At 45.6% G+C, this 24,078-nt stretch overlaps 1 protein-coding gene across 1 annotated transcript in view; it reads left to right on the top strand.

Annotated features, from left to right (window-relative positions):
- SCARF1 (scavenger receptor class F member 1) overlaps positions 1-24,078 on the top strand; it is a 151,962-nt gene that overhangs the window by 30,729 nt on the left and 97,155 nt on the right. The window contains exon 2 of the mRNA XM_088453847.1: positions 4,595-4,963. Within this exon, the coding sequence (XP_088309973.1) occupies positions 4,851-4,963 (113 nt within the window). The 5' untranslated portion in view covers positions 4,595-4,850. The remainder of the gene's footprint in view (positions 1-4,594; positions 4,964-24,078) is intronic.

The following is a 24,078-nucleotide window of genomic DNA, read 5'->3' as shown; positions in this document are numbered from 1 at the left end:
GCCAGATCCAACACTGTTCTTCTGTAGGCTTTGGGAAGTATTAGTTGTTCCACAACATCTTCCCCCTTCTTAGTCACCTGATATAACAAATCCTGCCACATTGCCATGTGGGGATAGGACAAAGGACTATCAGGGTCTACGGGTTTACCATCAACTACTTTTACATTCTCCCTGGCTTTTACCAAAGTAGGGTCATTCAACTGCTCCACGGCAAAGACCTCTCTTCTGACCTCTAAATCAGGCAGATGATCACCTGGCCCAACAACACTTCCCACCTCAATGGGAGGCACATCAGTTGGCGGGCCACCGTCACGCTCCGCATTCTCTAGTTCGCCAATCATAGTAGAAAAAGGGAATAACTCTGACTCAGAAGAAACTCCCTCCTCCACTACATCAACAACCTTCTCAAATGGATCGGGGTTGTTCACCTCTGGAACAAAACGTCTTTCCCACAACTATAACAGAACCACATGGTGTCTCGATGTTCACCTCGGCAGTAACATAATATCGAGTATCCCCATGTATGCAGGTCACACCAACAGTTTTCCCTGTACGCCTCAAGCCAGCTCAGCTTTCATAAGTGTCACCAAGCTACCAGAGTCTAACAGTGCCTCTACTCGGTTGCCATCTACAGTGAGTACACACATGTGCTTATCAGTCTCAGCCTGCCGGTCAGCCGTACAGGCTGTCTGTGCAAAGAAAGACCCCCTGCGGTAGACATGAGCAGTATCACATTGCATAGGTTCAGTTGTAAGTGAACAATTAGCGGAAATATGGCTGTAGTCACAACACCGGAAACACTGAATCATATTAATGTCTAGTCGTTTATGGGGCAAGAACCTTCCTGGCCTGGCAGGCCTGTCTCCAGGTTCTACACCCTCAGTCTTAGGTACATCCCACCGCCCAGCACCCTTCTCCCCTGGAACAATCTTACCAGTGTCTGTGGGAGTTCGCCGGTGCGCCATCGGGGCTCGGTGGGGCATACTCATCAGCTCCTCAGCCGCCACGTACCTCTCCACCAGCTCAACCAACTGGTCCGCGGACTTAGGGTCTGCATGGCTCACCCACTTGCGCAGAGTCACAGGTAATGATCGCAGGTACCGGTCCATCACGACCCTTTCCACGATCTGTGGTCCCATCAGCCTCTCGGGCTGTAGCCATTTTGAGGACAGATGGACAAGGTCATGCATCTGGGAACGTGGAGGCTTGTCCTTATGGAACTCCCAGCGGTGGACCCGTTGGGCACGAACAAAGGTGGTGACTCCCAAGCGAGTTAGGATCTCCTGTTTTAGTTTTTTATAGTCCTTGGCATCAGGCAGGAATAAGTCGAAATATGCTTTTTGTGGCTCCCCAGACAAAAAAGGTGCCACCAGACTTGCCCACTGCTCCTTGGGCCAACTCTCCCTCTCGGCCGTTCTTTGAAATGCGGCGAGATAGGCCTCCACATCATCGCCCGAAGTCATCTTTTGGAGGAAGTGCCTGGCTCGTACGGAGTGAGTGGTGGTGGGAGTACCAGTATTAACATCTCTGGGCCGGGCGACCAGGTGCTGTACCACCTCTCTTATGGCCTGGCTGTTTTCCGCTAAGGCCTGGCGGGTTTCCTCAATGGCGACCTGTTGAAGTCTGTTAGTCTCCTGCTGAAGTTTGTTTGTCTCCTGCTGAGCTGCTGTAGCTTGAAGCAAGGCCTTAATAATGTCCTCCATTTTGTCCTGGGGTGTAGGTTGGAACCTGAATCTTGCCTCTCTGAGCATTGGCTGACGCCTCCTCTATGGGACTCCAAGGACACAGTGTTATTTCCACACTCACAAATTGGGTGTCTGTCCCTTTAATTTTTAAACGGAAAGTTTTCCTCTCGCTGCAACTTCAGTGTGTGTGGTTGCCCGCATTCTCCACCATATTGTGACACAGTTAGGTTAGGGGGTCCCTCTCCTGGGTAGAGGACTCCTTCCTTACACACACACAGCAGCAGGGAAGCAGCACACCAGTCTGGATGCAAGTACAAGCTGGTAGGCGCCAGTCTTTATTGTACAATGACAGAAATATAAAGAAAACATAAATATAAATCCTAGCCCTGTCGGGGCACTAACTTCCCAGGTAGTTCCCTCACTACCAGAACCTGGCAGGGCCTAATGCCCTCGCCAGCAACAAAGCACAGCACAGTACTCACAAATAGGTTTTTCAAGTGTCTCTGAGCAAACTCCCTGCCTGCTCTCCCAGGTGAGACACTCAGCCCTAAACACACTAGGCTTATATTGGCCACTCTCAGGTGGAAAACTAACAAGCCTGTTACCAGGCTGCGAGAACCAAAACCTGGAGTGGCCGTGGGTGGAGCCCTCCCTCTCCTCTCACCCACAACCCCCAGGTCCCATACCGGCTTTTCAAAAAGCCGAAACTCAAGCCTGCTACACTGCAGACTTTCTCCTGGGGGTTTAAAACACAAAAGACAGGAATCTGGGACAAATGTACCTGCCACAGACCACTTTACCAGTGATCCTATCACAGTACCTTTTCACCTGCTCAGGGGGGTGTGCACAAAACAAAACCATGAATTTGCGTGGAATATTCAATGCGATTTTGGAATTGAATTGCGCATGTACTTTGCTGCGCAAACTTGCCGTGAAATTGTCTCGCAGGACCCAAGTCGCTTCTCATTGATTGACCCCTATAAATTCAATAGAGAGCAACTATGTTTTTTATCAGAAAGTTCTACACTCTAAAATATGTATGACAGGTAATAAACAACCTCCTTTACCGTGAGTCTGTAAGAAGATTAATAGACATCGCTGTGGTCTCGAATTCCAGGACCTAAATGTATTACTGACCTTGTCAAAACCAATCCTGTATCCAGGAGTGAAATGTTCCATTGTATCCTAATCTCTCCATAACACTCAAGTTCATAACTTTACCAGCATCCAATTATAACTGTTGGACAAGGACAAACCAGCGAAAACACATTTAATTTCTTAATGTAGTCTGAATACAACCACATTAATACAATAAAACATATCACCAACACATAGTAACTACTATATATTAATCATTAAGGGCCATAGTAAAAGCAATGCCCTTTTAGATATCGGGCATGAATACAAACAAAAGTGTCGGGTTTTACAACCTGACACTTAGTAAATAAACCCCCAAGTGTCCACATAAACTGTATATTTATTGTCCACATGAGCTGGACATTCATGTGTGTGGGCCCAAAACAACTACACAATGTGTTAAAAATGTCTCAAAAAAAAAAAAGGACTGTGGGCCTGATTCAGGAGCATTCGCAAAGGCAACGACGTACGTAGATCGAGCGATTGTTAGCCATTGTGCATGCATACATGCCGTGTGCGCTGCAATCGCACAGCTATTGTATATGCACAGAGGAATCCATCACAGAGTGAGTGACAGACTGTGAGCGTTTGGGGGGGGGTGACGGGGGAGTGGTAGGAAAAACAGGCTTGCCTATCCGTTTGAACGCCGTTGCTTGGGCATGCATAAATTAGCAACTGGTATGCGCAGCTTTAGAGCCAGCCGTGTGCGCAGAGACTTGCAGTGTCTGCGGCAGGACAGACCTGGTGCAAATTCTGCGTGAGTGGTCGATGTGCGTTAATGGTACCGAAGCTTATACAGAAGAGCGACAGTGGCCGGATATGAGAAAGCAGGCCGTCTTTATGTCGGCGGTGCTTTGGCAAACATTAGCATATTTTCGCAGATGCTTTCCGTGTGAATTTGCAGCTGCGAACGCAATAGCGATCCTTACTGAATCAGGCCCAGTGAGAGCTCTACTATTTTTTTCAAATGTATTTGATATATTAACTGAAATCTCCACAACACAAGTAAATAGGTTAGAAACAACTTGAAGTGCAATGGCGTCCCAATGCACAGGCACGCCTGCGTTTGCCCGATCACCCTCCCGTCACCACCCACAAATGGCACTTCCTGTCAATCACTGTTCTGTGGGTCTGCGTAGCCACTGCAAACGCAGTTCCCATCGCAACTGCTAGTTCATGCACTGCAATGCATGAGCAGAGCTAAACCATCGGCAGAGTGTCTACGTTCTCTCCTGTGCGATCCTTGCTGTATCAGGCCCTAAGTTGCAAGTTAAGTTATTATTATGTACAGTGTTGGTATGATTTTTATTAATTTGATATTCCCCAATAAGTGAATGTTTGCCCCTCTCTTCTCTAATAGATATATTAGTATTTTATAATATAATACATTTTTTGATATTGCAAAGTAATGTGTCCTGACAGATGTTATTAGATTTTGATGAGATATAATATGGGAGACTAATTAAAAAGGGTAAACTAACGTGTCAGTCAAAATAATACAGATTACATTGTTTGCAGAGTTTTGCCAGCCCACATTCTTTTCCCAGCCCCATGTGACATGTGTTTGGAGACCCCTACAATTTAATCCTTTCCGCACATACCTATAAAAGTGACCCTATGAGAGGGGAACATTTTCAGTCTTCTTTAGATTTGCAGTTCCAGTAGAGGATACAGCTGGATGATAATGTACATACAAGTACATTTAAGCAACCTATGTACAGTATCTATTTATGTTGCAATATTTTGTCATTTACACTTTTATTGCACTTCAGATCCGGTGTGTCACTATTCCCCCTCCCACTGGTCGGATTCAATGGCAGGAATTCTGCACCCCCTCCTTTACATCCTCAGGAAAAAAAATCAAGAAGGAACTTGATCCCGACAAGAGGGCAATTCACACTGGGATATTGCAGGGAAGAGACCTCTCAGCTTAAGAATATCATGGAAGGACTTCAGAACAGCCACTGGTTGGTCTTTTCCAAGCTACTGTAGGATCTCCCATTGACTCAGTGTAATAAGACTGTGGCAATGCTCAGTTACACCAGGAACCTGAAGCTGATGCTCTTATACTGGGCTTGGCTGCAAGAACTGAGTTCTCAGGAGCTGGATCCCACTGGGAAAAATGTCTGTAAATCTGACAGGTAAGCGCTCGCCTGCTATAGTGCTTGAATACAGTACAGTCTGTTTACTTCAATGCTATACTTCATTATACCTCATTCCTGGAAAAGATAAATAGATTCCTAGGCTGCACTTCCAGGAAAATCAGTTTTTATAATTGCAACAGTTTATAAATGACAGAGCATGTACGGTGTTCCCACTAGTGAGAGAGGTATAATTATCCGCTATTATTTCTCATCTCAGTTCAGGGCCTCATCTGATTGATGGAAAAGGAAAATGTATAGCACTCATCACTTTATCATGTGCACTGTATAGTTTATTGTTGTTATTAGTTTGCTTTGTAACTTTGTCACCTCACCCATCACTGTGACAGACAGGATTTCTTTACTTGGTCAGTTTTATGGGTCTACACCCAGTGGGCCTGATTTATGGTATTTTGTGCTGAATTGCCTATATGGACCCTCAATGCATGGTAAGTTGCACACCTACCTTCTGGGCTTTAGAGGTGTCTCCACAAACTAGAAGTGCACCTTAGATGTGCGTTAAGTGGGAAAATCTGTAGTGGGGCAATCCGCAAAACTATTATTGTCACATCAAATGTCAGCCTCCTACCACATGTGTAGCTTAAGTAATAATGTCATTGTGGACATGTTGGTGACACCTTTACTACATGTAGCACTTGTAGTAAGCTACAGTATATAAATTGGGCAAAGTGCATCTTTAATCGAAAGTGCAACTGGATGTTGCAAAATGTGCCAATTTTAAGTACAAGATAAGAACATCTCCCTACCCTCCAATATGACCCCTTCCACCAGGAGCAAACTGCTCTGCTCCTGGACTTCCAAACTAATTTATGATTGCAGGCACCTGTGTTGAACTAGGTAATTGATGAGAAAGGGATTTCAACACAGGTGGCAGCAATCATAAATTAGGTGGGAAGTCCAGGAGCAGAGCATTTTGTACCTGGTGGAACGGGTCATGCTGGAGGGTCTGCAGCTCTCCACCTGCTCTATGCCAACCCTCCAACATGACACCTCCCATCAGATACAAAATGCTCTGCTCCTGGACTTCCCACCTAATGTATGATTGCAGTCACCTGTGTTGAACTAGGTAATTGATGAGAAGGTGTTTTCAACACAGGTGTCTGCAATCAGAAATTAAAAGGGAAGTCCAGGAGCAGAGCAATTTGTACCTAATGGAACGGGTCAAGTTGGAGGGTCTACCTATGCTAATGCAAAGTACATTGGTTTATGTGGAGGTTTTGTGCCTATATGCAAATCAGGAAACACCCTTTAGGATGAGGCCTCTTCATCTCTTTATTTCATTTCAATAATGTGTGTAAATCTGTGCAAATCAAGAACCACCAAAGAGGATTTGCATGTCTTATTGTCTAGTGTGTATCCTATGTGAGCCACAGGCCACCATTTTGTAGACTATTATTACAGCAGAGGTATTACTGTACTACACCAGGGGTAATTAAACAAGTGGCCCTCCAGCTGTTGTGGAAGTACACATCCCAGTATGCACTGCCACAGTTTTAGCATGCCCTTATAGCAAAATCGTAGCAGGGCATGCTGGGATGTGTATTTCCACAACAGCTGCAAGGCAACATGTTGAATACCCATGCTGTACACTCAGGGGAGCTTTCAGATAGGAGGGGGCCCGTGTGTAGACTCAGGACGGGCCCCCTCCTCTCTCCGGCGGTGCCAGAATCTACTGCGCATGCGCGGGTCTCCGCGGAAATTGTACCCGTCCCGTTTTTCTCCGGGGACAGCAGTACTGTCGCCATTTTCCCAGTGACTTTTGCTACTCTGCAGCACTGGCTCAGCGCTGCAGAGCAGCACTACGGACAGGTTAGTATAAGACTAATGGGTGCAGGGTGTGCGGTGTGGGCCTCCTGGACCAAGGGGCCCGTGTACTTTAATTTAAGGCACAAAGGCTCCGCAGCCTCAGTAATTCCACTATTTAATTGGCTATATTCTATGGCATCCCACAAAATGGCTGCCTCCACTGAGTATAAGTAACGGGTCCACTTTCATATTGTGCAATTCACAATGATTTAATAATTATAAAATATTTGGAATTATGTAAGACCTCTTTTTTAACCTAACAAAGGGCCTGATTCAGAGCCGCTTGCTATTTGCGGTCGTTCGTTCTAAAACAAGGGGTGGCTATTCAAATGAACCGTTCGCTAATTGCGGTCTGTTCACGCCTCTAAGTCTGAACGAGCGAGCAAAACTTGCGGTTGTAATTTTGAAAAATACGCCCCCTGGCCGCTCGCATCCTACGTCATGTCCGCTATTTATTAGATTAATCGAGCACATCGAACAGCGTATGAACTGCTCGCTATTCTTGTGGCTGGTTTTTTCAACCGCTATTTTGCGATCAGTTCTGGGTAAAAAAAAAACAAGTGACGTGGTCAATGACGCTTCTGTATTAATTATGCACTCCCTTAAAACGCCCATTTTGACCTTTAAGCACGCCGGCGATCTAATTCCACTCCCCGTTTTCAAGCACCTTCCCCTGTTACCACCCACATACGCCTCCTTCTGTCACTCAAAATAGCAGGCATTCGCTATATAGCGAAAAAACGATTTTCGGACGCACTGACTGGTTCGCGCATGCATATTACAATCCGTACGCATGAGCAGATGTGCGAACATCGGTCAGAACGAACGAGCGGCCGCTTACGAGCGGCTCTGAATCAGGCCCAAAGACTTTAAAATATTTCAGTTTCTTTAAAGAGGTAATTTTTACACCATGTATAATTATAGCACACTCGTATACATATCTCCATGTGTGCATGTATAACACTTCCTTTCTAACAATACAATAGGGAATGCCATTGCTCAACTTTTTTATACATCTCTGAAATGTCCACTAAACATTTATGATTTATAAACTTACTTTATATAAAAGACCAGTGATATTTACTAACTGATACGTATGTTCCCAGATCAGATGTAGACATTTGACGTAGGCATTAATCATGGGAAACGTTCCTTTCTCTAAGTAAAGCAGACTTCCTGGAAATACGTCTTTATCTAGACTAACTTTTCAGAATCAAAAACGAATGATAAGAAAGAACAATAGATTGCAGCGTGGTCTGATAACAAAAGGTTACACACAATGTCAGCCATGTTCAGCCCAATCAAAAGGTGCATACACACACAACGATTTAGTTAATGAACGATTTTAGTAAACGATTTTCTACCTTGAAAAAATGAACTAAAATCGTTTACTAAAGTTGTTCATTTACTATGTTCATTTAAATGTAATGAACGATTTTTATGAACTACAAACGATTTTTGCATATTAACTTAATGAAAATCGTTGAGTTGACAAGTCTGACTGAACTACAAACTACAAACTACAAACGTGAACGCGCATGAACATTAATCGTTCATCGTTTGACTCAGAAAGTGAACGATTTTTTCAAACGATTATTGTTAAACGATATCGTTTAACGATAATCATTCAAAAAATCGTTGTGTGTGTATGCACCTATAGAAGTCATTTTTACACTGTCTCCTTCTTTCTTGGAACAAGTGAAGTCTTATAGATGGAGGCAGCCATTAATTTCAGGTCAATTTGGGTGGTTTTAGATGTTTTCGTCTTCTTAAAGAAACACAATAAACAACAAAATTGTGTATTTATGTTCTTTTACTTTTAAATATAGGATATATTGCCATAAGGTCTATAATAAAAATGCCACAGTTAATATTTTATCATGTGACTGATTGGTTTGGAGTTGCTATGTGTAGGTCATTTGCCCCTTTACACAGCATTTAGGTCTCACTCAGGCTATTTAGTGTACAGTTAATCAGTAAAGCCACAATTAGTTAGAGATTTGCAGCACAGTAAAAAGTGACAATCCCCAGTGTAAAAAGATGGCAGATGCAGCTGTACTGACAGGTAAGGCATACTTGAAAAGAGGTGGGAAGAATAAAGCAGCACCTATATTGTAAGCACATTTAAGGCAGGGACATAACTAGGGCTCTGTGACTGATGATACCTCACAGGGCTCTGTGGGCAGCACCGTTGCTGACCCACGACCCTTGCTTCTAGCTAGCGCGGTGCCTGGAATGGCACCCTGCAATCAGTATCGCTGCGGTAGTGGCGCCTAGAGGTTCCTTTGGGTACTACAGACAAGCACCCTGCTGTGTGAACAGCTTCCCAGAGGCTCTTGAAGACGCTCTGGGCACTGCTGCACTTCCAGGTGCTGGCGGTCCTACCCCCTATTTGCGACGTTATGATGTCACGTGTAAAGGGGAGGGGCCAGCATATGGCACTGCTGAGCCCTGTTATTGCCCTGATTTAAGGTGCCTATAACTAATTTAATTTTGTTCTGGAATCAGGTTCCCAATCATCATCTCATAAAAATATTTTACATGTTGATCATTAAAGATGGAAAATCCATTTGGATAACAGCTACTTCTATGACTGTGGAATCTGGTCATAGGATATGGGAACGCCAGAATGGAAATGGAGCAGATTACAATAGTCAAACCGAGAGATGGGGAGAGTGTGAATGAGTTTTAGTATTTTTTTAATTGAGAAATATTTTGAACATATTACAGATGATTGGGAGCGTGACAAGATGTAGGGATAGAAGAAAAAGCGTAAACGGAATTGGAAAGCGCAATGGAATTTGCTGCGCTATATAAGAAACTGTTAATAAATAAACTAAATAAAAGGATTTGAGTTTGGTCCCTGTCCCAGTGGAGTTTACAATCTATATTACCTACCACATGTACACACACACACACACATACACTAGCGTTATTTATTTATTTTTTGTCAGAAGCCATTTAACTCACCAGAATGTTTGTGGAATGTGGGCGGAAACAAGAGTACCCAGAGGAAAACAACACAAACATAGGGCCTGATTCAGACCCACTCGCAAGTGGCTGTCCGCTCGCAAGTGGGTCGATGTTGTGCTCTGCGCATGCGCACGACGGCGGGAGCTCCGTCGTGCGCATGCGTCAGACGCGACGAGCGAAGGACTTTCCTTCGCTCGTTGTGTCTGATCAAAGGGGGCGTGCTGTCGATGTTGATTGACAGCACGCCCCCTTTGGTGGGCGTGCCGGGGGCATGCCTCCCTGACGGGGGCGTTCCCACGGGAACGCCTCCCATCAGAAGCCGGCCCACTGACATCACTAGTGATGTCAGTGGGAGTGATTTTGGCTCTGATAGAGCCAAAATCACTCCGGGGCTTGCGGTTGAAAACCTCAACCGCAGGCTCCGGCTTGCAGTTTCGATGGTCGCGATGGTCAAGACCATCGCGGCCATCAAACTGCACGCTCGTATAGGCTGTGGGTGGTGACCCACAGCTATACGAGCGTCCAGGAGTACGCTCCATTTTTATGGAGGGCGGCCCTCATTCAGAGCGTGCGCTCTGCTCAGAGCGTGCGCTCTGCTCAGAGCGTCCGGCTCTGAATGAGGGCCCTAGTGAGAACATACAAACTAAACACTGATGGGGCTTTGATGGGAATTGAACCTAGAACCTCAGTACTGTGACGCACCAAGCTAAGTATTGCACCATCATGCTGCCTTTCTATATCTTTACCAGACATAGGTGTTTTTATATCAGAGACATCCTAATTCCAGCATCTACTATTGGTCACTATGGGAAAGTCCATTTCTCTCCTACTATAACTAAGTTATAATTAAGATACAATTTAATTTTGAAATGATGGCTAAGGGCGTCACCCTCCTCACCTAAATGGTTCAGTTGGTACAAGTATGTTATAGATGGGGAAGGTGCTCCAATCCTTAATCTGAATATTATCTCTGACCCTTCTCCGTTTATCTTAAATTAATTCTCACAATATTGTGAAATTATACTACTTCTGTTCAAATTTCTTGTTTGAAGATCACAATGTTGCATGGATGGATTTAAACAGCGTGTAAAAGATATTGATGGAATAAAACACTTTATTCAAGTTAACTGTGCTGAAATGTTCATACATTTTTACTGCAGCTGTAATTGTCCCTTTCCTTTCTTCTGCATAGGGTCTTTAGATTGTAAGCTCTCATGAGCAGGGCCCTCCATCTTCTTAGTTTTCATCCTGCACTATCCTAGTCTTCAGTGTGCTCCCACTCACAGTCAGCGACTCTGATCCCTACTGTCTGCCTTTGCCAGGCACGGGATCACAGAGTGCCTCTGGCATTGGCGCATCAGCTGCAGCCCTTAGAAGCCAAATAGAGCTGCTATAGTAAAAGCAGAAAAGGCCCATTGGAAGCGCTCTACCTGCTAATGGCAGTACAGACAGACAGACCCAGGGAGAAGGAATTTGTCTTCCTGGGACTGCCTATGTGACATGTGATTAGCACAAAACGCTTCCAATCAGAAGCCACTTCTGCTTTTATTATAGCAGCCACAGGAGAAAGGTAAGAACAGCTGCTGGGGACCAGGCCCAGTGGCAGTGGAGGCCCAGGAGTACAACTGTACCTGGGCCTAAGGATCTAGGGGGCTCCGGAATGTAACTACTTCATGCGCTGCTGGCTGCTGCTGCTGCAGTGATCAGCAGGGTGCAGGCATGTACAGGGCCCTTGCTGATCACTGCAGCAGCAACGCAGGTAGTGGTCCAGGGTTTGTCCAGCGGGGAGTAGCAGGCTGCAGCTTGTAGTCACGAAGGTACTGCCTGGCCACAAACAGTTCAGACCAGCCAGGCAGCCGCAGCGGCTGTCAGTCACGTGACGCCCCTCCAAGCCGCGCTGCCTGCATAGTGTGCGCAGGGCCTGATTCAGAGCCGCTCGTAAGCGGCCGCTCGTTCGCTCCGAGCGAGGTTCGCACATCTGCGCATGCGTATTGGTCATAATGCCCATGCGCCAACCAGTCAGTGCGATCGGAAATTGAGCGCTTGCAAAATAGCGAGTGCCTGCTAATTTGAGTGACAGGTTGAGGCGTTTGTGGGTGGTAACAGGGGAAGGTGCTTGAAAACGGGGAGTGGAGATCCGAACGCAGGTGTGTCAAAATGGGCGTTTTAAGGGTGTGCATAATTAACAAAGCAGCGTCATCGGCCACGTCACTTGGTTGTCTCTTAGCCTGAACTGTTCGCATGATTGGAAAATCCTACCACAAGCACTGCGAGCAGTTCAGGCGCCTTTCGATGTACTCGATTAATCAAATGAATAGCGGAGATGACGTAGGATGCGAGCGGCCAGGGGGCGCCTTTACAAAATAACGAGCGCATTTTTCGTTCACTCGCTCAGACATAGAGGCGTCAACAGACCGCAAAGAGCGAGCGCTCAATTTAAATAGCCGGACCCTTTTTCTGAACGAGCGAGCACAAATAGCGTCCGGCTCTGAATCAGGCCCACAGTGTCTGGACACTGTTTTTGATGCTACATTACTATTTGGTGGATGACGCTGGCCATCCACCAATCACTGTTGTGGGGGTATCTAAGCACTGATTGGTGGATGGCTGGAGCTATCCACCAATCAGACGAAACTGCAAATGCACTGGGAGAGGGTCAGCACAGCAAGCGGAGATGGCCGCCCCCATAGATCTGAGGTCTGAATTTAAATGGATCCTTTATGCAGGGGGGGACGAAGGGGTAGAGGTATGGGGCATCACGGTTATAGTTGTATGAGGAGGGGGGCAATTATCAGACATAATTGATGGAGGAGGGGGCAGATATGGGACATAATTAGAATTGTTGGAGGAGGCAGTAATGGGACATAATTGTGTTTCAGGAGGGGGATAATTGTGGGAAATTATAATTGTGGAAGGAGGAGGTGCAGTTATGGGACATAATTATAATTGTGGTGGGGGGGACAGTTATGGGACATAGCATACCTCCCAACATGGCCCACTCCAGGAGGGACACAATGCTCCTGTCCTGGACTTCCTTGGTAAGAGGTGGGGCTGCAGCGCAGTTCAAAAGTCATATAGGGGAACCACACCAACTGTCATTTCACACCATGCCAAACATCACTGGCAGTTGGTGTGACGCCCCCATTTGAATTTTGGACTGTGCTGCAGCCCCATCCCTGGAGCAGCCACCAATCATAAATCACCAGGGAAGTCCAGGACCAGAGCATTGTACCCCTCCTGGAGAGGGTCATGTTGGGAGGTATGGACATAGGGCCCGATTCAGAGCCTCTTGCATGCGCGATCCCCGCTCAGCGACTGAAGTTCAGTCGCTACGTGGCTAACTACAAGACGGGGCGGCTGTCGATGTTGACTGACAGCTCGCCCCATTTTGTGGGCGGGTAGGAGGGGTGGCCTTAGGAACACCTGACATTTGTTGGGAGGGGTTACTGACATCACTAATGATCAGAGCTGGCCCTAGGTATAGACAAACTAAGCAAATGCCTAGGGCATTTGGAAAGTCTCTAGGGGCATCAAGGCCGGAGGTTTGGGGCAGGCACGGCCGGGGCTAGCAGTGGTTTGCGGGGGCGGGGCACCTGGATGGTGGCTAGTGAATAGCGCCGGGTCTGCTCTGGGCTGGCACACACCAGGACGGTTTCCGCTACAATGATCATAATAATAATAATAATAATAATAATTTTATTTATATAGCGCTTTTCTCCTAAAGGACTCAAAGTGCTTTACATTTACAGTACAAAATACAAAATAAGCTTAAACAAGGGACATTAGTGAAATGCTTGGGTGAATAGGTGAGTCTTGAGTCTATTTTTGAAGGATTCTAGAGTGGAGGCCTCTCGAACTATGCGGGGAAGTGAGTTCCAAAAGGTTGGAGCCACAAAACTGAAAGCTCGACCCCCAGATGAATTCCGTGAGATTCTAGGTACTGTTAATAGTCCTTCGTCAATGGATCGCAGTAATCGAGTGGGACAGTAAGGAATCAGAAGCTGTTTCAGGTACCTTGGGCCATGGTCATGAAGGGCTTTGTAAGTTATTAATCCAATCAATTCGCCATCTGACAGGCAGCAAGTGAAGGGAGTAGAGAATGGGTGTTATGTGGCTGGAACGGGGCTGGTTGGTTAATAGCCTGGCAGCTGCATTTTGTACCATCTGCAAGCGGTGTAATTCTTTTGCTGGGAGACCGAGGTAGAGGGCGTTGCAGTAGTCTAGGCGTGATGATATAAATGCATGTATGACTTTAGGCAGATCTTCTGAGGGAATTAAGTGCTTGATTCTGGCTATGTTCCTCAGATGAAAGAATGAGGATTTGATTGTGGCTGATACCTAGGGGTGAGCGGGTTCGGTTTTACTCGGTTTTACTCGGTTCTTATCGCCACTTTACCGCAAATTTGGCTCGATTTTATTCGCTATCCAAAACACATGTTCGGCGATAGTCAATAAAAAGATCCGGGTAAAACCGAGTAAAACCGAACCCGCTCACCCCTACTGATACCTGATGTTTAAGTGTCAAGCCACTATCCAGGACAACACCAAGATTCCGCACTTGTTTAGTGTTTTGTAATTCTGAACCCCCAAGCGTAAGTCCTGTTGGTTGGCTATGCTGTAGCCCTGTCCTGTGACCTATCATAAGGACCTCTGTTTTATCAGGGTTCAGTCGCAGCCAACTGGCACTCATCCACTCCTGAAGCTCAGCTAAGCAGCCATTGGGTCCTTTGTACCAGGAGCAAACGACAGGTACAGTTGTGTATCATCTGCATAGCAGTGGTAGACCAGGCCATGACGTCTGATTATTTCACCCAATGGTAGCATGTATACTGCAAAAAGCATGGGGGATAGTATAGAACCCTGTGGGACACCGCATGGAAGTGGCACTGGTGATGAAGAGTTTACTCCAGAAGAAACTCTCTGTGACCTGCCAGTGAGAAATGATTTGAACCATTTAAGGACTGTGCCATCCAGACCACAGAAATTTTTCAGGCGCTCAATTAGAATCCCATGGTCCACAGTATCAAATGCTGCTGAGAGATCCAGAAGGATTAAGATTGAACAATCACCTCTGTCTCTTGCCATCAGAAGATCATTAAGCACACATACCAGGGCTGTTTCAGTGCTATGTCTTCTCCTGAATCCTGACTGGAATGGATCATAAATATCATGGGTAGACAGGTGGGTTTCCAGTTGCATTGCCACCACTTTCTCAATGACTTTTCCTAGAAAAGGAAGGTTTGATACTGGTCTATAGTTGGTCATGCAGTCGGGGTCTAAATTAGATTTTTTAAGAAGTGGTCTAACAATTGCTTCCTTTAGTTGTTCTGGAAAAATGGCTGTTTGCAAAGAGCATTGAACTATTTTTGCAATTACAGGGCCAATAATGTCTATACACCCTATCAGAAGCTTGGTTGAGGCAGGGTCCAGATCACAGGTGGTGGGTCGCAACATTCTGATAATTTTAGCAATGTCTTTTACATCCATTATGTCAAAGCTGTTCCAGGGAGAGAGGTGGCTTACCTTGGCAGGCTTGGTAGTTTGGCACTCCTTTGATGGCACTGTGGGGATTCCAGCCCGGATGGAGGATACTTTATCTGCAAAGAATTTTGCAAACTCATTGCATCTTGACTGGGAGAGGGTTTCATCATGCTGCAGGCATGCTGGTTTGCAAAGCATCTCCACTGTACGGAAAAGCTGAGCCGGCCTATTGTATGCTGCCTTGATCTCATTTAGAAAGGAACTCTGTTTTCTTACGGGTGATTGTTGATTGATATTCTCTTATATTCTCTACCAGGTTCGTCTTCCTCCATCGTCTTTCAAGTCTACGCCCCCTTTTCTTGAGTTCACTAACACTATTGTCAAACCAAGGGGCTTGACGGTGTGGTATGAGGGGTCGTATACGCACAGGGGCAATAATATCCATTGCAGCTGTCACATCCCTGTTATAGTAATGGACCAGGGAACAAGGATCTTCACAGGCCCCCATTACCGCAGAAAGATCCAGGTTTGCTGCAAGAGTCTGGGGAGTCATGCCCCTCCTTGGACGATACCTTGTCAACTCCATGGGTAAAGTTCTATTTTGAGGGGTTGCAACTGAGAAGTGAATTGAGTGGTGGTCTGACCACGTGACTGGGTTTATATTTAGGTCAGAGACATCTAATCCAATCTGGAAGACAAGATCAAGAGTATGACCACTTATATGAGTAGCCGAAGGAATGACTTGTGTGAGGCCCAGAGCATTCATTGTGCACAGGAGATCTTGGCCAAAGTGTGAGAGCTCATAATCAACCCATGCATTGAAATCCCCAAGGATCAGCCATCTTTGATGCTCCAGAACTAGTCCAGCAACAATATCTGCAAATTCTTGTAGAAATATCTTTCCATCTCCAGGGGGGCGGTAAATGAGAAGTACTCTGAATCCTAATTCTGTAGAACTCCGAGCAGCGATGCACTCAAATGAGTGAGTCATTTCCATTGGGTGAACCCTAAGTTTAAGTGGTTTTCTAAAGCAGATGGCCACTCCCCCTCCCCTGCGGTTAAGTCTTGGGTTGTGAATGACAGAATAATTTGTTGGAACTGCAGCTTCCAAGATAGGTGCTGCATTTTCATCTAGCCAAGTCTCTGTAATACAGGCAAGATCTGCAGATTCAATAAGGTCAGCAATTGTGGCAGTCTTGTTTCTTATAGATCTGGCATTACAAAGGACAGACCTGATTGGGCATACTGGAGTGCCTGTAGATTTCTTTATATTGAGTGTGGGGGCTCTGTGGATGTCAGTCACAGAGCGGGAGTTTAATGATCTGTTCTTCCAAGCACAGGGCCGTTTGATAGGTACCACTTCTATTTGTCTCCTATATGAAACTGGTGAACCTGAAGGCAAGGAACTTGCGTGGTTATAGCGGATAAGAGATTTTCGTCCTCGCTTCCCACGACTGCCCCGTTGAGTTTTTTTGAAAATGCCAAGGGATTTAAGAATGGAAGCCTGTGCTGGATCAATAGGAACTGCTGCTCGTGGTGGGCGGAGTGAAAGCATAAAGCTGGAGGTGTAAAAATACATTGGGTCATGGATGAGAGAGCATGAATTGCATTTGATGATGAGAGAAGATCAAGTAGTTTTTATTTTTTTCTGTTTTCTCAACTCCAGAAATTAGAATGGGATTCATGAGCAGACTAATTGAATTTGGCCATTGCTATGTCCAGTTGCTTCTCTCGTGTACAACAGGTATATTTTGAATAAGGAATATCTAATAAGCTAACTTGTCTTTTCAGTTGATGATTTAGTTACACAAAGTATTCCAGGGCAAAGCAGGCTTGTGGGAAGGTGTTAGAAGCCATTCCTATTGTATAGGTGTGAAAATCCCAGTGTGAGACTCCTTTTGAAGTAGATATTCTGTGCAAGGGTAAAGATAACATGTCTCCAGGGGGAAAAAAAATAAAAAAAATAGGATCATGTGTTTTAAAATGACCAGACTGCCAGATTTCAGAGACTGGGGATACTGTATTTTAGATTATTAATGCAAGAAATCAGAGTTATTTGTTGAGCAGAGAACAGAGGTGGATGATGTCTTAGGGGGGGCTGGAGCCAAAGATAATTTGTATTCCACAATACCTTGCTCTGGGGTGTCCACTGCAGAGGTAATGCCAGTCTGGGTTCTGGAGGAGAGGGCAGAGGTTTCAATCCAATCCAATGTGAATCTCAGTGCAGGAATGCAATCCGTTGATTTTGGAGAGATGTCCACGTAGTGCAGTACAAGTTAAAGGTAAGTCCTTGGAATAAGTTCTGCACATAGGCAGAGGCTCATTCAGCTGCACCCACAGCAGCTCCTCCCATGGGCTTTTGCAGGACTCAGAGTAGTGAGTCACACCTCACGTGCTGTGCTGGGATAGGGGAGTGCTGTGCTGGTTAAGGGGCGGGGTGCTGGGTGAGGGGTTCTGTGCTGGGTGTGAGGGGGTGAGGAGCTGTGCTGGGATAGGGGTGCTGGCTCAGATGAGGGGTGCTGACACCGTGTTGTGCTGGGAGAGGGGGTGCTGTGTTGGGTGATGGGTGCTGTGATCTGCACTGTGCTGGGAGAGGGGTGCTGGGCTGGGAGAGGGGTGATGGGTGGTGTACTATGTTGGGTGATGAGTGCCATGATCTGTGCATTGCTGGGAGAGGGGTGAAGGCTGCTGTGCTGGGTGAAGGAAACTGCTGGGAGAGGGGTGATAGGTGCTGTGATCTGTGCTGGGAGAGGGGTGCTGGGTGAAGGGTGCTGTGATCAGTGCTAGGAGAGGGGTTCTCTGTTGGGTGAGGGGAGCTGTGCTGGGTGTGATCTGTGCTGGGAGTGGGGTGCTGGGAGCACAGTGAGACCACACCCCTTCTGTGAGGCCACACTCTTTTTCATGATCCCACAGGGGGGGCCCCAACCATAATCTTGCCTAGGGCACTAATTTGGCTAGGGCCAGCTCTGCTAGTGATGTAGTGGACTTCCTGCTCTATTAGAGCAGGAAGTCCACTCGGGCTTGTGGCAGCTAGACCCTACCCAAGGGTCTTGTCGCAAGCCCGATGGTCGCGATAATCGCGACTGTCTCCAGCCCACTCGCACAAGCTGTGGGTGGTCACCCACAGCTTTGCGAGCGGCCGGAGACCAAAAAAAACCAAACACGCCCACAAGCCCTGCAAGCGGCCGCCAGCAGCGACCGGCTCTGAATCAGGGCCATAATGTGAGGAAGGGGCAGTTCCGGGTCACTATTATTGTGTGAAAACTTGCCTGTACCGGCCAGGGACCCAGGAATGGAGGAACCCTAAAAATATGGGTGTACCGGGTCCCATGATTTCTGTTGCCGCCTCTGCTGGGGACAAGGGACTGGAGGCTCACAGAGGAGTGGTGGATTTTGCTGGAGTCTGCCACTGCGCCCAGTACCACAAACGCTATGCTACAGAGAAATCTCAGTTCCCATATTCCACAGTGTCCCCCATGCTGGTGATGCAGCTATATGTGAATGTCCCAAACTGAAGTAGCAGCTGCAATTTCTTCTCTCCCACGTGAGAAAGCTCCTGGCCCTTTTAGTAATGATTTTTATATAACTTTTTCTATTTAACTCACATTCTGACATCTGTGTTTAATGTTGTGTCTGAATTAGGTTCATTTCCTAAAGAGATGTTAGAGGCTCAAGTGGTTACTTTGCCCAAACCTGGAAAGGACCCAGCCTTCTGCCAAAATGATCGCCCTTTTGCGCTCCTTAATGGGGATGTAAAATTATATGCTCAATTGATCGCGAACGATCTTTCTCCTCTTCTCCCCTCCCTAATCCATCCCGATCAAATAGGGTTTGTGTCCGGCAGACAGGCCTCTGATAACACCCGTAGAGTATTTAATCTTATCTACTATATTAATTTTTCCCATTCTGGAATGCTCTTTCTCTCTCAATGCTGAAAAAGCATTTGATCGTTTAGATTGGTCGTATATGCAAGCGGTTCTTTCCAAGTTTGGGTTTGTAGATCGTATTTTAACATCTATTTAAGCTCTATATAGCTCTCCGTCTACACGTGTTTTCAGCAATGGTTTTCTGTCGGACACATTCCTTATCTCTAACGGTACTCGCCAGGGATGTCCCCTCTCCCCTTTGATATTTGTTTTAGCTATCGAACCCTTGGCTTTATTTATTAACAGTTTCTTACATAGCGCAGCATATTCCGTTGCGCTTTACAATTGTAAACATTACTAGAAGAAAACTAGGTAATAACAGACAGATATATAGGTAGCAAGGCCCTGCTCGCAAGCTTACAATCTATAGGGAAATAGGCATTGATACACAAGGATAGGTGCTATATATTGCATTTTGGTCCAGCCAGAATGCACAGTTTCTTGGTGGGCTGCATGATCCATTCACACCGGAATGTCGTCCAAATGTCATAATGAGGTGAGAGAAAGACGATGTGTGTGGACTGTAAAAGGGGATGTAATTAGATATGGAAGCTATGAAGGTTATGTAGGCGGTTCTGGGATCTGATAAGCTTGCCTGAAGAGGTGAGTTTTCAGGGATCGCTTGAAGGATTGGAGACTAGAGGAAAGTCGTATTGTGCGTGGTAAGACATTCCATAGAGTGGGTGCAGCCCGAAGAAAGTCCTGTAACCGTGAGTGAGAGCAAGTAATGCATGGGGATGAGAGACGCAGATCTTGTGCTGAGCAGAGAGGTCGGGTAGGGAGATATTTTGAGATGAGTGAAGAGATGTATGTTGGTGTGGTTTGGTTAATACCTTTATGTGTAAGAGTATTTTGAATTGAATATGGTAGAAAACCGGCAACCAATGGAGGGACTGACAGAGCGGGGCAACAGACGATGAACGTTTGGCAAGGAAGATAAGCCTTGCAGCTGCATTCATAATTGATTGTAATGGCGATAGCCTGTTTTTGGGAAGACCAGTAAGGAGGCAATAGTCAATGCGGGAAATAATAAATTAATGGATTAGAGTTTTTGCAGTGTCTTGTGTGAGATATGGTCAAATTTTGGATATGTTTTTTAGATATATGTAACATGATTTTGAGACAGATTGAAACATTTGGGAACAAAGGACAGTTCAGAGTCAAGGATGACACCGAGGCAGCGAGCTTGTGGGGCAGGGTGGATTGTCGAGTTTCAACAGTGATAGAGAGATCAGGTTGGTAACTGTTATTGGCCGGTGTAAATACAATTAATTCTGTTTTAGAAGTATTATGTTTCAGGTGGCGAGATGACATCCAAGATGAAATTGCAGAAAGACATTCAGTGACACGGACCAGTACATAATGTGATAAATCTGGGGAAGATAAGTAGATTTGAGTATCATCCGTATATAGATGGTACTGAAATCCAAAAGAGCTGATTAGTTTGCCAAGAGAGGTGGTATAGATTGAGAATAACAGAGGACCTAAGACAGAGCCTTACGGTACTCCAACTGATAGATGTAGCGAAGAGGAGGCAGAATCAGAAAAACGAACAGTAAAAGAGCGATCAGATAGGTAGGAAGAGAACCAAGAAAGAGCTGTGTCCTTAAGACCTAGGGATTGTAGTGTTTGTATGAGAAGCGAGTGGTCGACAGTGTCAAAAGCAGTCGAGAGATCTAGAAGAATTAGGAGTGAGTAATTGCCTTTAACCTTGGCAGTGACCAGATCATTTACTACCTTAGTCGGTGCTGTCTCTGTGGAGTGTTGGGAACGAAATACGGACTGAAGTGGATCCAATAAGTTGTGTGAGTTAAGAAACTGAGTTAGGCGGGTGTAGACAAGTCTCTCAAGTAGCTTGGAGAGGCATGGGAGCTGTGAGATAGGACGTTAATTGGAGTGTTGGGGTCAAAATTTTTTTTTTCAGAATAGGAGTAATCACTGCATGCTTGAACAGTGATGGAAAGTTGCCAGTAGAGAGAAAGAGATTACAGATTTTAGTTAGTGTTTGTGATAAGCACAGGAGACAGAGCTTTACTGATTTGTGTAGGGTATAGGATCTAGAGGAGAGGTAATATAGTAGGAGGATGAGAAGAGTGTAGATACTTCATCTTTGTTTGTGAGATCAAATGAAGAGAATGTGCCAGAGGATTCAGGTAGGGAATTCAGCAGGTCACTAGCTGAGGAAGAGCATACCATTTCATTTCGGATCTCATCAATCATGTCCCTAACATAGGAAGCAAAATCTTGCGCAAAGATAGTAGCAGGTGGTTTGGGTGAGGGAGGGGTAAGAAGCAGTTTAAATGTATTAAAAAGTCGCTTGGGGTTAGAGGCTTGAGCAGAGATTAGAGATTGGAAATATGTTTGTTTGGCAGTGTCCAGAGCAGTACGATAAGAGTTGCAGATAGTATTATATGTGAGGAAGTCAGTTGGAGTATGAGACTTTCGCCACTGACGTTCAACTTTACATGAGAGTTTTTGTAAATGCCTTGTTAAGATAGAATGCCACGGTTGACGTCTAACTCTACGTGGTGTGTGATGGGTAGCTGGAGCTACTTCATCGAGAACTTTTTCTAGAATCTGGTTTAGGTGTGATGCAGCAATCTCAGGAGAAGTGAATGTCGAAATTGTTGAGAGCTGTTGTTGTAGAGAGGTAGATAGTTGTTGAAAGTTAATAGCATTAATATTTCTGCGGGTTTTAGGTGTAGGTTTGGTTAATTTCAATGACGTTGATGTAATGGAGGAGAGTGTGCAGGTGATAAGGTTGTGATCTGAGAGAGGGAAAGGAGCATTAGTGAAATCAGAAACTGAGCATAGTCGGGTGAATACAAGATCAAGGCAGTGGCCCTCCTGATGAGTAGCGGTCAGTCCATTGAGAGAGGCCAAGAGAGGAGGTTAGAAAGAGTAGTTTGCAGGCATGAGGAGATTGTGGGCTGTCAATGGGGATATTGAAATTACCCATAATGATGGTGGAGATGTCTGAGGATAGAAAGTGGGGAAGCCAGGCAGAAAAATGTTCCAAAAATTGTTGGAGTGGCCCAGGAGGGCGATAGATAACAGCAACTCGCACAGAGAAAGGGGTGAAAGTCCTGATACAATGTACTTCAAATTATGTAAATTTATGTGTGAAGGTACCTGTGGGAGAACTGTGAATGTGAAAGATTGGGAGAGTAATATTCCTACCCCACCTCCTTTACAATTACCAGGCCTGGAGGTGTGTGAGAAGTCTAGGTTACCATATGAAAGTGCAGCAGGGGAGACAGTGTCTGATTGTGTGAGCCATGTTTCTGTTATCGCCAGAAGGTTGAGGTTAGTTGAAATAAAGAGGTCATGGATGGATGTTAGTTTGTTGCAGACAGAGCGTGCATTCCACAAGGCACATTTTAGTGACTTGGAGGGTGAAGGGAGGCACGCAATGTTTATGAGGTTAGCTGGATTTATAGCTCGTTGTGGGTGTGGCATGTGGGTCGGGCCTGGATTTGGTGATATGTCACCAGCTAATAGAAGCAGCAGGAGAGATATATAAATATATTGGTGGGACTTGTATGATAGTTTTTTATGGTGACAGGTTGTGGATGTCATTGTCAATGTGTATAGATAAGTTAAAAGCTCATGTGTGTTTGTAAGAGGAGAGAAGATTAATGAGGCTCAATTTGTACAGAAGGATGAGCTGCAGGGAGAGTAAAGGATGTAGTAGCCTTAGAGAGGATTCCATGTAGTGAGATAAGAAATAGAAGTTTTTGATACATTGTGTTTTGTATATTAGGCAAAAATCTAAAACAAAAATTGTTAAGTAATGGGTTTGTAATTACCTGGTATTAAATGTTGTTCAATGTTTTTCAACTGATTTTCTAACTGTTCAGAAAGCACACTTGGGCCCTGATTCAGAGCCGGACGCTCTGACCAGAGCGCTCGCTCTGAATCAGGGCCCACCTCCATTAAAATGGAGCGTCCTCCTGGACGCTCGTATAGCCGTGGGTCACCACCCACAGCATATACGAGCGTCCAACAAGATGGTCACGATGGTCTTGACCATCGCGACCATCGGACTTGCGAGTGAAACCCTGTGGTCTCAACCGCAAGCCCTGGAGTGATTTTGGCTCTATCAGAGCCAAAATCACTCCCACTGACATCACAAGTGATGTCAGTGGGGCCGGCTTCAGACGGTAGGCGTTCCCATGGGAACGCCTCCGTCTGGCAGGCACGCCCCCGGCACGCCCACCAAAGGGGGCGTGCTGTCAATCAACATCGACAGCACGCCCCCTTTGGTGCGAGACCCGGAGCGATGGAAAGTCCTTCGCTCGCCGGGTCTCGCGCATGCGCACGACGGAGCTCCCTCCGTCGTGCGCATGCGCAGTGGGGAACATCGACCCACTTGCGAGCGTACTGCCGCTCGCGAGTGGGTCTGAATGACCCCCTTGATTTTAACCACACTTAATGCATAACCACATCAAGCTGCCCTAAGACTAAATGATATAGGTGCATACACACACAACAATTTTTTGAACGATTATCGTTAACTATATCGTTTATCATTCAATCATTGAAAAAAATCGTTTACTTTCTAATTTAAAACAATGAACGATTATCGTTCATGTGCGTTCACGTTTGTGGTTTGTAGTTCAGTCAAACTGACCAACTCAACGATTTTTATTAGGGGAATGTGCAAAAATTGTTTGTAGTTCAAAAAATCGTTCATTACACTTTAAATAATCTGACAGATAATCTGACAGATAATCGTTCAGAAAATCGTTCAGAAAATCGTTGGTAACAAAATCGTTGTGTGTGTATGCACCTTAAGAAATAGTATGGCTGATTAAGACACTGGCCTCATCTGAGCCAATTGGTCAGTTGATTGAAATGCAGATTGATCAATGGACATACATTGCTCTAAGTTTAAGAAAACAGGCA

Source organism: Taudactylus pleione, unplaced genomic scaffold, assembly GCF_031769625.1.
Source record: "Taudactylus pleione unplaced genomic scaffold, aTauple2 ptg000040l, whole genome shotgun sequence".
Classification (NCBI taxonomy): domain Eukaryota; kingdom Metazoa; phylum Chordata; class Amphibia; order Anura; family Myobatrachidae; genus Taudactylus; species Taudactylus pleione.
Note: the sequence above shows the minus strand (reverse complement) of the source record. Positions and strands in the feature narration are given on the sequence as shown.